This window comes from Alligator sinensis, unplaced genomic scaffold, assembly GCF_000455745.1.
Source record: "Alligator sinensis unplaced genomic scaffold, ASM45574v1 scaffold157_1, whole genome shotgun sequence".
Taxonomy (NCBI): domain Eukaryota; kingdom Metazoa; phylum Chordata; order Crocodylia; family Alligatoridae; genus Alligator; species Alligator sinensis.
Genome location: NW_005842316.1, coordinates 1,506,314 through 1,523,838, shown reverse-complemented (window position 1 = coordinate 1,523,838; position 17,525 = coordinate 1,506,314). Strand labels below are relative to the sequence as shown.

Here is a 17,525-nt window from a genome sequence, read left to right as displayed (position 1 = left end):
GACCTCTCTATATATGTACCTAGTTCCTGGTCAGGTTGGGCACATGAAATTGGTATTGCTCTTTGCCTGCCTACTAGGGTAAATAACCTCAGGTCCAAAATGAGGGTTTTGTAATGCATGCTGTATTTGTAATGCTCTAGAACCCTGCCAGTCCCTTAGTAGTATTTTGTTCCCTGCTTCCCCGTTGTTGCTGTGAAGAAAAGGAAAAAGGCACTGAGGGATGGAGAAATTTGTTGTTCATTTTGTCATTTTGAAGAATTTTTCGTCTTGTAGTTAAAAGGAAAACTGATTTGAAATTTGTGATGAAACCTGATATGAGTATTTACTGTGTTTTGGGTTTCTTTTTTACACAGCAAAGTTATTAAAGAAAAAGAAGACAAAGAAAAAGGTGGGAAGGAAAAAGATAAAGAAAAAAAAGAAAAGACTCCAGCTGCCACTCCAGAGGCCAAGGCACTTGGAAAGGATGGGAAAGATAAACCAAAGGAAGAACGGGCAATCAAAGATGATAAAGCAAGAGACACCAAGGAAAAAACACCAAAGTCTGACAAAGAGAAAGAAAAAATCAAGAAAGAAGAGAAAACCCCGAAAGATGAAAAATCCAAGACAGTTGTTATCAACATTGAGTCAAAGTCAGCTGCTGAAAAGGAGAGAGAAAAGGAGCCGTCCAGAGAAAGAGATGTAGCGAAGGATATGAAATCCAAGGAAAATATTAAAGGAGGAGAAAAGATGCCAGTAGTTGGGTCCTTGAAGTCACCTGTTCCCCGATCAGAAACATCAGAATCTGAAAGGGGTAAAATCTTGTTTTGTTTTTTTCTTGTTTCTTAAGCTGCCTTTTGGAAAATATACAGACCGTTGGAAGCTTGCTGACTAGTTAAAAATACTTACTAAGTGGGCTTAGGAGGATACCTAGAAGCTAGTTGGCATGTAATCTTTTACAACCCTTTAATTTTGTGGGGCAAAGTTTGTGACGGATCTTGACTTCCATTATTGTGCAAACTGTGAGGATAGTCTTCCCCTTGCTGTGAGGTATTCAAAACTCCCACCAATTTCAATGGGCACTGAATATTACAGGGCCCAGTAATGTAATTCGGGGTAGGCAAGTGGGGCATTAGTCCTGGGTACTGATTTAGAGTAGGCACCAGACTGGCATCCCCTTGAGAGCCTGCACTGTGGCAGCAGCAGCCTGGGTGTTGGGAGTTTTATGATGCAGCAGTCTCAGCAGCCAGGGTCAAGGAGGACTGTCCCATGCTCAACCTCCCCCAGCTCTCCCTCCACTGTAGCATCTCTGCCAAGGGTGCAGAAATTGGTAATTACACCTCTGACAGAGCCCATTGTTTAAGAATTTTAAATATGGTTTTATGTGCATGTTTTATAATCCTTATGAAGATTGTAAAGTAGCACTTTCATCTTTTAAGCTATAGGTTTACATAGTTTGAATAGTAAGAATGATCTAAATTTTGCAAAACTTCTGTTTTGGGCATGTATGGATCCATCTGGGCTAAGTACAGACAGTCAAAAAGCTTGAGGCAGAATCAATTCAATCTTTGCAAGTTTCTCTAAGATGCGTAGATGGAACCGATAAGGAGCTAACCTGACATCCAGGGTGCCTAGACAGGATCAGCGAGGCTGCTTCGTGCTGGAATTCCAGTGTGTCGGAGCAGATTCGATTAAACTGCCATGCTCCTGTGTCTCGTGTATCGGTGTCCCTGCGCTGAACAACAGTGCTTGAGCTAAAGCTTGTCTTACCTGGGAAGCTTGGGGGAGGGACAGTGTGCCTGATCTGGGCCAGCAGGAGAGGGGGGCAGACCCCAGCTCTGCACTAGGATAGGGGCTCCTTCCCTCTCTCCTGCAGGTCAGAAACTAGCAAGGGACGGTGCTCAGCAGCCAATCTGATACTCTCACAGCTGGCCAGATCTATGCTGGGGGCAGGGGGAGCAGGCATGGGCCTCCCCCCAACACGGGCAGACCCTGGCCCAGGGTGCTGGCCCAAGGATGGGGAAGTGCTTCTCCCCCTTCCCCCTTACACTTCAGTGACTTGCGGTGGCCCAGCTTCAGGATGGGGCGACCCTTGCAGAGGATTGGGGGGCCAGGGCTGGTGGCGGGGGGGTCTCTCCCTGCCTTCCACCAGGCTTACAGTACTGACAGGACACAGGCTAGGGACCAGAGGCTTTGCTGCCTTAGCTCTGTGACAGCCTGGGGACGGAACCAGCCCTGCTCCACTAGAGCATACAGCTTGGACCAATTCTAGCCTGCCCACACTGGAGGAGATGGAAAGAAAGCATCCTGGGCTGTTGAGGGGCCTAAGAGTTAACTTGAGTCAGGAAGGGATCTAGAACAGAAATGCGATAGACCAGTTTATCCTAAATCAGTTAAGTCTGATACTACATTAATCCAGCTGTGTCTTAAACTGGTTTCAGCTGTTTTGAAACTGGTTTATGTGCATTGAACTTCTGTTCTGTTACAGGTTTAAAGTTACAGTTTCCAATCACATATACTGGTTTATGTGTAATTTCTGTCCTTGGCACTAAAGGGGTTGTGGGTGGGGAAGAAGAGAAGCATTTGATATCTAGTAGGTTAGAAGGTGGGCTTTTGGGCCTTTGCAGGGCACAGAGTCATTCTAGTAATCAGGAAGATGGTTAACAACTTTGTCGTTTAAGTCACTTTTGAGGTTTGGCATGAAAAACTGCTGAGGTGACTGAAAATAATCATCTCCTTATTGCTGTTGGCTTTTAGTAAGCTCAGAAAAATGGGGTTGCATCTGTTTCCACCGTACCCTTTTCCCCACCTCACAACCTTGCAGGTTATTAACACATTATTTTAAATGAACGTTTAAACTCCAGAACAGGTTCTACAGCAAAGTTAGGGAAATTGTGGAATAAGAGGAACCCAGACTTGCTGATTTCTCTAAATGATTAAAAAAACTAAGCGTCTTCTATAGCAGATCTTTAGTTCAAAATTTAAATTCCTTTTGAGTTTTGAAATTCCTGCTTTTGTTAAGCTTTTATTGCTCACTGTTTTTTCTGTTTTCTTTTGCTCCTCTAGAACAAAAACGCCGCAAAGTTGATACCCATTCTTCTCCATCACATTCCTCAACAGTAAAGGTTAGTATAGCCTGAGGAAGGCAGCGCCTATGTTAGGCTCACGAGTTTGGAATGCCAGTGTCCGACTTCCTTCAAGTTTTGTGCCAAGTTTACCCTGGAACCACTGGAGGTTTAATATTGCATTAGAAAATGCATTCCTTTTCTTTATTGGTGGACTATTTTTTCTATTAAATATTTTTTATTAGAAAAAGTAAAGCTTCAAGGACCTAGCACAAATTTTGTAAATAGTGTTTGAAAATGGCAAGAGAATTTTTACACAGAAGTGCCTCATTGTTTTAAGCAGTCAGTTTTTTTGGAGTGCAATGGTAGCTACAAGCAAATGAGTCTTTGCAGCAGAGTGGAGCATATTTTTCTGCACTAATTGAAGAATCTATAGCACTGAAGATTTCCTGGATGATACGGGATATACAATACCTCTGAATTCATCAGGCTTCTTGATGAGCATCACACCGATGTGTGCCTTCTAAAGGAGGAGTCTTGAAAAGGAGTTCCATTTTAAAGTCTCCTTGGTGATCAGTTCTCCTGTAGTTGTGTATATTCAGTGAGCATGCAGCTTCTGTTGTACCTTCCCTTCGAGGTTTGTTTATATTCCAATGGGTTCCCACCATGTTGAGCCCTGCGTTACGATAAAACCAGATGTGGCAACCAAGCCTACCACCCAGCAAAGAGAAACCCCAGGCATTCAAGCGCAGCACAAAACCGTGGGTGTAGCCTACTTGAAGACTCAGGGTAGCCATTCCTTGCTCCATATTTAATTTTATTTCTAAACCATCTATGTACATGGAATCTTTGAATTTGCAGTACGTTGAACCTTTAAAACTGTAAGTTACTAATACTTCATCAAGAGCACTGTGATGGATTATGTGGGATGTTTAAACTTCACCATTTTACCAGCTTAAAAACACAATTTTTTTTTTTTTTTTTTTTGCTTTGTTTTGTTTCCATGAAAAAAAATTATTTTCTGTAGAAGAGTTGCTTTAAGACTTAGATTAATTTTGGAAAACCGAAAGTAAAAAAGTGCGTAAAATCAGTTTTGAGAAATTAAGTGATAGTGATAAAAACTTAACTGTAATTTTGAATAGTTCTTACTCTATCTGTTACTTTACAAATTACAACTTTAATATCATTCGAGGGTCACTTCTACCACTTTTAACCATAAGTGGAGAAGACAGATGTAATATTTTGAAGTACTTGTTTCACCCATGATTCTATTAGGTTGAGAATTTAATTTTTAATTTTTTCAAAGATTTTTTAAAAATCTTTGTGGGGAATGTGGGTTTCTAATATTTTATGAAGAATTGAATATAAACAAATTTAATTTTGTACTTTTCATTATTGATATAGACCAGTCTTATTATTGATATAGGCCAGTGTAGAAATGAGATGTGAATTTTGCTGTTAGTTTTTAGCCCTGTTCAGTATAAAGTATTAACATCAGATTTATTCCAGAAGGAGTAGCTGTTTTTTGTTTCGAGGGTACGGCCATGCTTCCCAGAGTTCCTCTGGTTTCTGAAAACTATACCAGCTTACGTGTCATCTCCGTTCATTTTCTACAGGACAACCTCAGCGAACTCAAGGACTCTTCAGCAAAGGTTTGAACCTTTTAGTCGCCCCCAAAGTTTCGTTCTATGTTTGTTGTGGAGGGACTTTAATCTTGGGTGCATGATTTATTTATCCATACATGACCAAGTAAACAATTAAAAGAACTCCAGTACTGTACATGCTAACTTAGCAGTAGATTTTTTTCATTCAAGACTTGTATATATGGGCTTATTGTTTGTGCATTTAGTTTCTGAACACCAGAATGAAATGTGCTTGGTACAGCGCGATCAGCATGGACTTTTGTGACAGATCCTTAATTAACCATCTCTTAATGATCCTCAGATGTGTTTATTTTGGAGATCTTAATTGTTCCAGTAGTTTTGCTTTGTATGAAAGAAACAGCAAGGCAGTTGCATTATTCTTATTGCCAGAGTCAAATTGCTAGTTCCTTTCCTTTTTTAAAAACAGTTGCATATTTTCTCTTTTCTTTTTCTCTGAGCCCACAAATATATTCACCTAAATATAGTTTATAATAGTAACAGGATGTCATTAATAAATATACTTGGCCAGGCACGTAGAATAAGTGTGCTTTTTGCCTTCATGCATCTCCATGAGTGCTGTCATTTACCATATTTCCAAACACAGTAACTACCAACTGGGTTGTCCTACTTTCATGTTTGTTTTTTATTTAAATGCCTTTCAGATTAAAAAAACAAAACAAAACAAAAACAACCAAAGAATTGTAGTTAAAACAGGTTATGTTCTTTGACATTAGCTACATTTTGATATTTTTTGGAGAAAGACCCTAACACCTTATGGTCTTCTTTTTTAAAGGCAGGACAATTATCTCATTTGCTCAGCTACAATAGTAATGAATATCATAGCAATTTCGTAGTTACAAATATGCTAAAGTAATTTCTTATAGCCTCTTGGGACATATATTTAATTGAGCATGGGTATAAAAGCGAATTGAAACTAAAACTGACCGAGGCATTATGGAGATTGTTTTGGCAAACTCGCGTTAAGTAACAGAGATATGTTAGTTAGCAGAAGTGTTGATCATAATTTTAGAATTTGTGGATGTTTCCCAGTTAGTTTATAGTTTATCTGGTATTATGAATTTATTAATTATAAACAAGCAGACTAGTTGAAAATACAGAATTTGTTGCTCACTCTTCTGTAAGTTATGCCTCATCAACGATTATGCCATCTAAGTGCAGTTTGTTTAAGTAAGCTTTAGGTTAAGTTTGTGTTTACAATATTTTAAAACCGTATCAATAATTCTGCAGCAGTCAACTGCTAGTGTATTTGTTTGTTTTCAGTATTAGATACTGTTGTATGTTATCTAGGTGTATTTTGGATAAGAAGGAAGAAGTTCAAGTTTTTTGGGGCCCCAAATTTTTTTATTGTTGACAACATAATTCTGTGTAACAAACCTAAGAATTTTTTTTGAAATCTTGTTTTAATGTCTTTTAAAAACATACCCATCCAGCTTCAGAAATCAATGACATTTTGTCTTTTTTTCAAATCTGGGACAGTTGGGGTGTATGGGGTCAACTTCCCTTTTCCCCCCGCACCAGCATATTAGCTGTTATCAAATTATTTTCTTAAATTTAAGTTAGCATTATCTAATTATTTCTATAATGACACATTTATTTATATGTAATTAAGAGAAATAAGTTAAATGTATGCAGAATATTCTACCAATTCAAAGTGAACAGTTCCATTTCAGTGTTAGCTGCTGACTGTTCATATAGATTGGTTTGCAAGTTACATTTTTTTCCAGTTTTACTTTTCACAAAGTACTTTTCCTCCCAGCCCTACTTAGCCACCTCTCTTCCGGTTGTTCCTTCCTGCTCTGATTAAAATGAACTGTCCCGGACCCTGTTTATGAAGTAAGGCAACTCGAGCCGTCCTGTTCCCCAAGTGTAAAAATAAAGGATGGGATTTTCGGTAGCTCCTAAGAAATGTAATACGTAAGTCCCATTGAAAGTTAACAGGAATTGAGTGCTGAACTTCTTTTGATGATTTTATAAGTGTTGCATTAAATAGTCAGCACTTCTTTCAATAACTTCCCTCTTCGATATTTTTTCAACCAGAATGAATAATTTAAGAGGAATTCTAGCTGATGATTAAATATGAGGCCATTGGGCATGTAGGTGTACTCTGGTATAGAAAACCTAGAAGTTTACCTAGAGCAGACTCCATGTTTCCTGCTGTGGAGTAGGTGCTCCAGCATCTTGTTGTGCTGTGAGCAGTCTGCACTTCTTGGATGTCAGGGGAAAAATAATCAGCCAGTGCTGAAACCTCTATAAAAATAACCCATGCTGAAACCTCTGTAGAGGTTTAAGACATTGATACTGAATCTGATTAATTCATAAAGGCCCATTGCTTATCCTCTTGCAACAATAGTACGAAATCTAAACATTGAGTTAGAAGCAAGTTCAAATACTTTATTATAACATCATAAAAGTTCTAATAATGAAGAAAACTTCTGTGATTTAGTATGTCAAACTAAAACACTTAATACTTCTGTGTCTAGTGGCAGTTGCCGTGTGATTTTTAGCAATGACAGTGAGGAAAAGAGCAACACAATCAATCGATGGAAATTGCAACACAAAGTCCTGGAAATTGTGAGAAGCGGGTGACAGTAGGGTCCCTGAGGGTAGTGGGCATGGTAGAGGCAGTGTGTGGGAGAGGGTTCAGGAGGAAGGAACAGTTGTTGCCTGGCACTTTCATTTTAAGGAAACATTGGGATTTACCAAGTGTGGGGCTAGCTTAAGAAAATGTATTTAGAATCTAATGGATACAAGGGTCATAGCAGACATGATATGCATGAATAGGTTTGCCTAGGGAATAAATTGAGGAGGGCAGAAGAAAAACAGAGGTGAGGACACTAACAGAGAGAGTAAATGAAAAAGAGTCAATAAAAAGGCAGGTTGAAGGTACAGTAATTGAGGTAGGAGAGTGAGCGAATCAGAGTCCCATAAAAAAAAAGCAAATTAAAATACCCACAGTAAAAGATTCTTAGTACAAGAGTGACCAGACCAGTATATATCCTGTTTTGATATAGAACAAACTATTTAGCATGGCTTGTTTACAATGCACAATTATTGTAAACAATAATTTACAATTATTGTTAATATCTTTCAATTTTATTAATAAACCAGTTTTAATTGTACCCTAAATTGTGCTCATGTCCTCTAAATGTTGTTAGGAACATCCTCATTTTCAGCAAGGGATTAACTGTAGGAGAAAACTCTCTAAAAACACTTTTAATCAAATAGTTCCATCTGAATTCATATGCATTGATGATCTGTAGAAATAGGACTGCACAAATATTAGCTACTGGTTTTCACATACGTATGCGTATCAAAATGCATGAATGCGTATTTTGTGCGTAAAATGTTAGGAATGCATTTTAATCGCTCAGAGGTTTTTATACAACTAGAACAGCTTATCTGTAAACCTTAGAAAAAAACGATTTTAGTAATAGACCTAAATCATGCCTACAGTGACTTTTAATATGAAAATTGTTGCTTTTAAAGACTATCCCACATTATGCTTAATGTAAGGATATGACATTAACAATTCAAAAAAATAATTCCACAATGCTTGTTTTTGCTTTTTCTTTCCCTGTCCCAAAATGGTCAGTATATTAAAAACAGACCTGTTGAGCTAAAATGTTTCCATTAAGAGTGACTGAGATGTACTTCTCTTTTAAGGCACTGTCATTCTAGTGTGCCAGCCTTGCAGAACAAGCTGGCAAGGATTCTTCTCTCCACTTCTGTAGTTTTAGCATTTGGGGCCTGGGTGAGATGCCACCATGCTCATGCTTCTTTTTACAGTAGTGTAGCTGGAGAACTCATTCATCTGTTATGGCATCTTCCAAAGAGTTAACGAACACTTTGTAGTTTCAGAATACTGTTTAAAAGCAATTCATATACCTTAAGAAACTGATACTTTGCTGCATTTTTTTTCATTAAAAAAAAAAAAAAAAAAAAAAAAGAAGAATGTTTGTTTTTAGTATAACAACATTGTATCTTCTGCTCAAACCAGTGCTGATTCTTCTCCATGATGGAAATTGAAAAATTGCCAGTTTTTAAATTGATACTTTTAATCAGCTTTGGAAAAAATATACCATAATACCTCAACAAATGGATAACTAAGGTCTTTTTCATATTCGTTACCTGTGAAGTAGTAATGTTTATCTTCTATTCTTTAAGTTAGGTACAGTAAATAATAGATTTTTTTTCATGTGCACATGTGGCAAGACCCATTAATTTTCAGTAATATTGCCTTAATTTAACAGCACTACATTAACCACACTACTCCAACATTGTCCAAGAGTAAGGAGAGAGAAGTGGACAAGAAAGATTTGGACAAGTCAAGGGAAAGATCCAGAGAGAGAGAGAAGAAAGATGAAAAGGACAGGAAAGATCGGAAAAGGGTTTGTGACCTTTTTTATGAGCTAGCTTAGAAAGTTGGTACATCCATGAATAACTTCTGATGTTGGGACTGTATCTGTACATTCAAGGACTGCCAGAAAGATTTGTCAGTGAGGGACAGCATGACTGCTTTCCTCATGTTGTAGCCTGCAGTTGCGGTACTGGTCACATGCCAGTGAATTCATACCCTTCTGGTGTGTTTATTGGTGCATGCCCAATGGCAGTCTAAGGGAAGATGCATTGTATCCATTTTGGGATGTAAAGCACGCCATGCCTGTTACTGAGTTCCTTCTGACAGTGTAGACATGCTCTAAACTATAACGTTAGTAATGGGTAATTCTGTCTACAGAAGCAGAAGTGACTGACCCTCTACCACGTTTATTCTTCATTTGCTCTATTCCTAGCTTGAGGGGTCAGTGTTTGATATTATCAGATTCTAAACTGTACTTTATTATTCTATTTCAAGATGATTAATCCCAGAAACTTTAAACAACCTTCACTAATTCAATTGTCTTTAAGCATTTTTAAAATGTAGCATGTATAATGTATAACAAAACAGATTTTTTAAAAGAAATCTGCATGTTAATGTCGTAACGTTCTGTAATTATGTTTGGCTTTAGGATCATTCAAATAGTGATCGGGAGGTGCAGCAAGATTCAACCAAAAGGCGCAAAGAGGAAAATGGAACAAGTACGGTTTTTTTTTATTTCACTTTTCTGTCCTTTATTTCATTTTTCTGTTCCTAGTTTGTTATGAATTAATATTTGCTTGTTTGTGGTTTTTCAAAGCTGGTTCTTCCAAACATAGTAAAAGTGAAAGTCCCTCTGACTCACCTCGTTCAAATGAAAAGGAAAAGGAAAAGAACAAATCAAAATCTTCAGGGAAAGAAAAAGGTGATTCGATCAAAGCTGAAAAGATGGAAAAAAGTTCCTCTGGTAGCAAAAAGGTAAAAGGAATTAAACCGTAGACATTTTTGTTGAAACATTTTGTGCTAGTTCATTTGGAGTTTAAAAATAACTTTTGGTTGTCACAGTATGTTTATGGCCTGGATTAGAGACACACATTGTGAATGACAGGGGCTCAAGTGGAATTTTTGGCCAGCTAGCCACAACAGCACCACATTCACAAGGCACCTCTGACAGAATGACTCCTGAGGGCAACTCTTCATGGCAGCAGCAATAGTAGAGGTGATGTGCGTCAGAAGATACTGAGAAGTTATTTTTAAGCTTTGAAACACTGTAGTATATGTTTGTACACTGTAAAAAAATAAGTAAAGGATAAAGACTTTCTGTGGAAAAAGGGACCTTGCTTAAGTATATCTTCTGCTGAAGTTACCATAGTTGACTAAGAAATGTGTAGGACAAGTTTGCTTTTAGCTGGCCCATGAAATGTGCATGTTATATAGTTTGGGATTAACTTTTTCTCATTTAAATGTAAAACAAGCTGATTTGACCCATAGCGCAAGTACAGATCTCTATATAACTATGTCTATAAAGCCACATGAGCATCTCTTTAAATACTGGTACAGCTGTCTCCCCAAAATGATAATTTTCAAGGGTTGCAACTTTCACATAATAGCAGCAAATAATAGCCCCTGTATGTACCAGATATTTGAAGATCATTGTTTATAGTATATCATAGTGTTAAATTGCTAATTGGAAGCTGCACTTACAAGGACACAGTGAATATTAGAGTATGCAAGGAGAAGTTAAGGTATTCAGGATAAGTGATCAGCTATGCTTTTTGAAATAAGGATGTGCATACTACATTGCCTTCCAGTATTTAATAGCATCTCATTTAAATGATCATTTTTAGAATCCAGAATTTATTAACCAGCTACAATGATTGTAGCTAGCATAGTTTATCATTAATTTTTTTTGTGCAGTCAGAATAATTATTTGCCAGTAATGATGGAGCATAGTTTTTAAACTGTTTCCCGTCAATGTATTTTTTACAGGAGTCCAGACATGATAAAGAAAAAACAGAAAAAAAAGAAAAGCGGGACAGCACGGGAGGGAAAGAAGAAAAGAAACAATATCCTTTTTATTATCTGAAATACCAATATTAGAAAAAGAAAGTAACATTATTTCTTATTTTTAAGGGATTAAAAAAGCATTTTTCCTTAATTCCTAATCCACTCATAAATCTTCAGACAAGCACAGATAATGAAGACAGTTCCAATCAAGGTAAGAATTATTTTCACAAAATTGATTGCATCTGTTAAACTCTGGATTATCCCTATTGCTCTGCTCTCTTATTATTTGGCAGAAGGACAAGAATGGTTTCACAAAGGTATAGAAACCTTAGTGGCAACCAAAAGAGAACTCCCTCAGCACAGAAAAATGAAGGAGACAGCTGTTCCCTAAGCTGTTTTCAAGGTTTTTCACAAGTCTCACTGTAACGGAAGTGCTGGGGCAAGCGAGAAGTATTGCTGGGTGGGATTGCAGCAAATGGAAATCTAGAGATTAGGGTCCTAAGGCAAGGTGAAGACAGACTACTATAATATAAGCAGCCTTGGGAGGCTGGTAACCCACTTGCTGTGGACGATCTCTTATTAGTTAGCAGCATAAAGGATACAAAATTATTTGCAAGCACTGGTAAGTTTCATGCTATATTTTTATATAGTCTTTGGTCCCTTCAAAGATAGGACATTAAGGGAACAATTTATGTATAGTTGTTGTACAGCTGTAAAAATGAAAAACAACTTCAGAATATATTTTTGTTGCCTAAATTTCAACTTGACTTTAGGTTTGAGTTGAAATATAAGCTGAGTTCCAAGAAAAGCAAATTAGTCTTCCTAGAGTCCTCTTCCATATGCACACCATTTTAATACATTTTTTATTTAACCCAACAAAAGCTGTTAAAATCAGGCCTAGTTCTGGAATTCAGAGCTGAAGGCTAAAAATCAGACTTGAATTCTGCTGCTTCAAGGTATTTCAGGAGCCTCAACCCACCATTTGTCTAAATTATTTTGTAGGGAGCGAAGAAGGGGGTGGTCTCTTGGATTGGAAACCAGTTAATCCATCTAACTAGCCAAAGATGTTACCTGTCACGTCCACCCTCTTTGTAGTGGGCGGGTTTAATTCTGTAGAATGTGTATTTGTGGTTGGTAAATATTAGCACTGACTGATTAATCTGTAGCAAATTTATTCAAAGAATGTAGCCTTTCTCTTTTTACAAATGGTCCATGAGCAGTTTGTAATTATCTCCCATTTGTTCTCCATTCAGACTTACTTGATGAATTGTTCCTGTGTCTGTAGATTAATTTGAAGTCTATGCATTTGCAGAAAGTGAACATAAGGAAGAATTTGGTTGAAGCAGACACTTTTTTTTTTTTTTTGTTCAGTTAAATGTTTTTAGAGTTTTTGAGGTATCTGCAAAACAAGATACCTCACCCCTTGCATGCCACTGAAATTATTTCCCTAGCTTTCTATGCAGGCCAAACCATACAAGCGAGGTGCTGGTTTTTGCTGTGTTGGTCTAAGAACATAGGCAGACAAGGTTCTTTGGATAAATCTGATATCTTTTATTAGACCAGCTCAAATAGTTGAAAAAATAGTTGGATACAAAAAATTATGGACTAAATGTAGACGTTGGATTTGTGACACCTTATAACTTGCTTAACATCTGACTTCCCAGGTACCTCTCCGCTTATTTAGCAGCTATATTTATCCCCCCAGCCTCCAAGCTGTCTCACCCACTGATTCCTCAATTTTCATCTTCGCCGACTGCCTTTCTTGCATGTGGATCAGCCTCTGGCTTCTTTTCTATTCCTTCCATCCAGGAAGAGCACACACCAACTGCAGAGACTTCCTCAGCCTGACAAAGGGTGTTTCAACCCAAAAGCTTGCTTAGAAGTATTTCTCCAACTATTTGAGTTGGTCAAATAAAAGATATCAGATTCAGATTTACCCAAAGAACCTTGTCAGGCTGGTCTTGACACCTTTTCACAGGAAGTCAGTAAACCGTTTCTTAACCCTAAATTTAATTATAAGAACATCTGAGATGTTTTACTGGAAGCCCAGGAAATTCAGAGCTGAGGTGATATTAAAATGGAGAGACTAGATATGAAAGGGTGGGAAAATATTGTCATTGGAGTGTACTCTACACTGGTGACTACTTTTGAGAGGCTGAAGACTAAGCATAAGGCCCTTGTTAGGAGGAGGTGTTTTTACGATACTACTAGAGAATAAAACATTGTCTTCTGCTGGCTTGGAACAAACCACCCTTTAAAACCAAAAACCAAAAAAACTATCGCTAAGGGAGGGATGGCAGCCTTTTTTTTTTTTTTTTGGTCCTAAAGTCTGTGATAGAATGACACAGGATAGCTGCTTTCTCTTCTGCCTTCCACAAATGAGAAAAGGGGCTATCACTTCTGAAGTCATTTTATCACTCAGCAGTGTCTTCAGAAAATATCTTCCACCCAGGTGCTAAGCCAAGAGTAGATATCTTAAGGGTTTTTTTGGTAGCAAAGAATATGCTGCTGCACTGTACCAGTTAGTGGGGCCTGGGAGAAAGGAGAAGTTGCCTAGAAATTACAGTTCAAGCTGTTTTGGGACTGTTGCTTTTTTTGTTATACCATCTGAGAAATAAATGGAGGTATTGTGAGCAGTCCCTAGATTTGCAGGATTTTTGGTTGTAGTCATGTTGGTCTAAGGACATAGGCAGGCAAGCTTCTTTGGGTAGAGGTGATATCTTTCATTAGACCAGCTGAGTAGTTGGGGCAAAAAGTTCTTTGCAAGCTTTTGGGCACAAGCACCCTTCAGGCATAGGGAGTCTCTCTGCTGTTCTGAGATCTCCAAGGAATGTTTGTCTAATAAAAGATATCTCATCTATGCAAAGAAGCGTCCCTAGATTTGAACATTTAAGAGTTGATGGGACCCTCATTTTTACCCTTTTTGAAGAGCCCTTATTTTATTGCATTTATTTTCCCTCTTGGTTCACCTGAGGCCATGTTTGACCTCCTTGGAATGAGGCTAAGCATAACAATTTGCTTTTAAGAGTTTTTGGGAGGAAGGGTGCCTTAGCAGATCGCAATCTGCCTGGGATAGTTGTAGTAAGCTGAATATGACACAGAGATTCACTTTATATTAACAGCTGAAATGCATTCCAATTTGCCTGTAAAATATAGTTTGTGTCATGGTTTAAGAAACAAACATTTTTATGTAAATGCCAGTTGCACATCACATTTTTGCAGGGGTAAATTAATGGTACATCTGGCAAAACGTATTCACCTTACTGTCTTTAATTTGCATGGCTGAATATGCAAAAGTACTTTTACAGCCACACAGAATTGTGGGGGCTAATTATATTTCTGCTGAATGCTTAACTGCTTCTACTACATTCTTCCCAATGTGTATGAGACTTGATTCACTGCGTTTTATTGCTCGTGTCTCATTTAGGGATATTAATCTGTTTGAAACAGTGCACTTTTACAACAGCTTTCGAATTTGACAAGTCACTATTTGTTCGTTCCTTGTATTTTTATCCAAGTTAAGCAAGAGTTTTTATTACAACCCAATGCCTGATTGTGTTTAGTTCCGTTAGTGTAGTTCTCATTACACAGTAGTAAACTGCTATAATTGTCAATAAATCAGAGTAGCCGATTAAACTGTTTCCCATTTTTCCTCAGTCTTTGGCTCGTGAATGAAATAAATTCTAGTAAGTTCTGAAACCCCTAGCTCTTTAGAAATGGCATCTAAATTCATTGGTTTGTATTTATTGTAGGTGAGGTTGAAATTGGAAGATATTCAGCTGTGACCAGAAATGTATTTTCCAGAATATAGATTGCACAGAAATTTGTGAATGAAGAGGACCCATCTGCATCTCCTTAAATTATTCAGTTCTCTGCTTTATTTCCCCCATGCTGAAGATTTAATTGTTGAGTTGTACATTACTGTATTTTAACTTGTTGCTTAGTTTCTTACACATTTATTTTCAGTACCTGGCTGAAAGTGTTACCTATTCCATATTTTAGCACAATGTGCTGCAAACAAACAGTTGCCATAGTGCAAATGAGGTTTCATGTGTACAGAGTTCCACTTTAGGTTGTCTGAATACTGCCTGAATTTAGTAATTCTTTCAATCTGAATTGCATTCTTTTAGATGTTTGAAAATCACAAATAAACAGTTATTGAACCTTTTTTGAATTTACCTCATTTAAACTCAAACTCAGTTTTTATTTATTACTTGGCCTGTTTTTAATATCAGTGACTAAAACCAAGTGGGAGCACTGTTTTCATGCAACGCGTAGGAATTATTTGTATATTATGTGTACAACGTTGACCTGTTTAAAAAAAAAAAAAAAGGAAAGAGAAAAAAAAAAAAAAAAAGAAACAACCTGCGCTCCATTGTCCCTTGCCACACCTTTTGTTTGTCATGATGTTTTTAGATGAATTGGAAAATACTCTCTTCAAAACTGAAATAAATTAGGTTTCAATTCTACAGCTACAGGAGCTTTGTATCGCTGATCTTTAGTCTGAAAAGTTTCACAATGACATTTTAAAAAGAAAAAAAAAGAATTTTTTTTATCTGCTGAATTCTACCAGTGTAACCTTTTTTCTAAATAAACAATAGTTTTCTCAATGGGTCGTAAATCATTGTGTGTGTGCTGTCACTTTATTGGCTAAGGGTAGTACTAATGAAGCTTGGTGTGTAGACTTATTTCCTCCCTTAAAATTCTTCTGTTATGACTAGATACGTTTTCAGTTTATCTGCTATTCAGATCAGGTCACAACAGCTGGAAAAGACACACAAATCACATATGTCCCTCTCCACTACAGACCAGCCTTGTCCATTGCTGTAGATCAGGTCTGATGCTCGTGATTTCAGACCTGATCTACAGCAATAGACAAGACCGGCCTGTAGTTATTAATTAGACTGTTTCGGTGACATCTGTAATCAAATAGATCTACTAATTGACCTTAACCGTGAATTATGAAAAGTAACCTAATCTAAATATCCTCTTTCAAATTCAGCCTTCCTTATCCATCTTCAGTATTTTTCTGCCCTGTAAAGAAGAGGATAAGAATTTCTTTTTGTATCAGAAGAATGTGTTAAAGAAAATTGTTACTCAAGGGAGTGGTCTTTACTTGGCTGAGTATTACTGAAATGAGCCACAAACATAAATAAAAATGTTCAGGATTGGCTGTTCTGTATACATCAGGGAATGAATCCAGTAAGTGCAGTGACTGAATTGATTCTTGTAATTTAACATGAGCTAGATCTCATTATGTGAATAGCAGTAATCTGTTGGCCTTCTGCCTTTAATTCCGCATTTTTTTAAAAGTTGGTATTAAGGGTCTTGTTCATTAGATAAGTGCAGTGACTGAATTGATTCTTGTAATTTAACATGAGCTAGATCTCATTATGTGAATAGCAGTAATCTGTTGGCCTTCTGCCTTTAATTCCGCATTTTTTTTAAAACTTGGTATTAAGGGTCTTATTCATTAGAGATGCCACCATATCACATTCCTTCTAATATCTTGCAGGAAAGATAGCTTAATGGTGGGTTGTTGTTTTTTTAATGCAAGTAACATTTCCAGAGGAACGTTACCTCTCAAAGCCAAAAATAATTCAATTGCTTTAAAAAAAAAAAAAGGCGTAATCATATAGTAGTATTTCTTGCTAATTTAACAAAATGTTGTAAATGTTTACTAGAAACATGCAAATACTGCAGTTTAGCTATGGCTGACTTGGAAATAACTGTTAATGTGAAAGGAGGGCTTGAAAACAATTTGACTGATGACTGGATAACTTTCTTAGTGTCTCTATTGCAGGTACAATTATAAAACGATAGTTTAAAAATAATATTATTAACTAATGATTACATAAGTACTTGATCACATCTGTCAAGTGTTCCAAATCCAGATCTAAACTGGATGATTACATGATTTGTTAGTCAAAAGATGTATGGACAGAAAACTCCATTTTAAAAACAACTGCGCTACAAGAACAGAAGTTGTCAAGGAATGATTCAAAGCAGGAAATAAGTTAAATTTACAGGCACAATTCTAATTTTGCCCTCTTGTGCATGCTATAATGCCTTATTTAGAGCATGGGCTGATGGATGCTGAGTGAACAGGATGGCTCTTTTAATGCTCCTTAGTGTGCACCCTGAAGCTTTGTTTAGAGCCTAATCCAAAGCACATTTGCTTCTGTTGACTTCACTGGGATTTGAATCAGGCTCTTACTAAATGCTGCAAATTACCATGGAATTGAATCAGAAATATTCTTTAATCTCTTAAGGTCTATACTTATACTAAATTGTCCCTAATCCATTGTTAGGTTCTCCACAGATCACAGTTACCTTTTGTTTCCCATAGATATTGATTCTTGTAGATTTAATCAGTGAGTTTGATGTCTTATGCTGGGTCATTCTAGTTCTGACTCAAAGCCCATTAAAACCAATTGCTTTTAGATTTCTTAGTCTAAT

At 37.1% G+C, this 17,525-nt stretch overlaps 1 protein-coding gene across 4 annotated transcripts in view; it reads left to right on the top strand.

Moving 5' to 3' along the window:
• Positions 1-15,676, top strand: part of THOC2 (THO complex 2) — a 74,839-nt gene extending 59,163 nt beyond the window's left edge. For all 4 annotated transcript variants that reach the window (XM_025209909.1, XM_014522200.2, XM_025209908.1 and 1 more), the window contains 9 exons: positions 354-790; positions 3,043-3,101; positions 4,658-4,693; positions 8,956-9,093; positions 9,712-9,781; positions 9,880-10,037; positions 11,049-11,125; positions 11,230-11,277; positions 14,819-15,676. In XM_025209909.1, coding sequence (XP_025065694.1) covers positions 354-790; positions 3,043-3,101; positions 4,658-4,693; positions 8,956-9,093; positions 9,712-9,781; positions 9,880-10,037; positions 11,049-11,125; positions 11,230-11,257 — 1,003 coding nt within the window. In that variant the 3' untranslated portion in view covers positions 11,258-11,277; positions 14,819-15,676. The remainder of the gene's footprint in view (positions 1-353; positions 791-3,042; positions 3,102-4,657; positions 4,694-8,955; positions 9,094-9,711; positions 9,782-9,879; positions 10,038-11,048; positions 11,126-11,229; positions 11,278-14,818) is intronic.
• Positions 15,677-17,525: the final 1,849 nt, after the last annotated feature.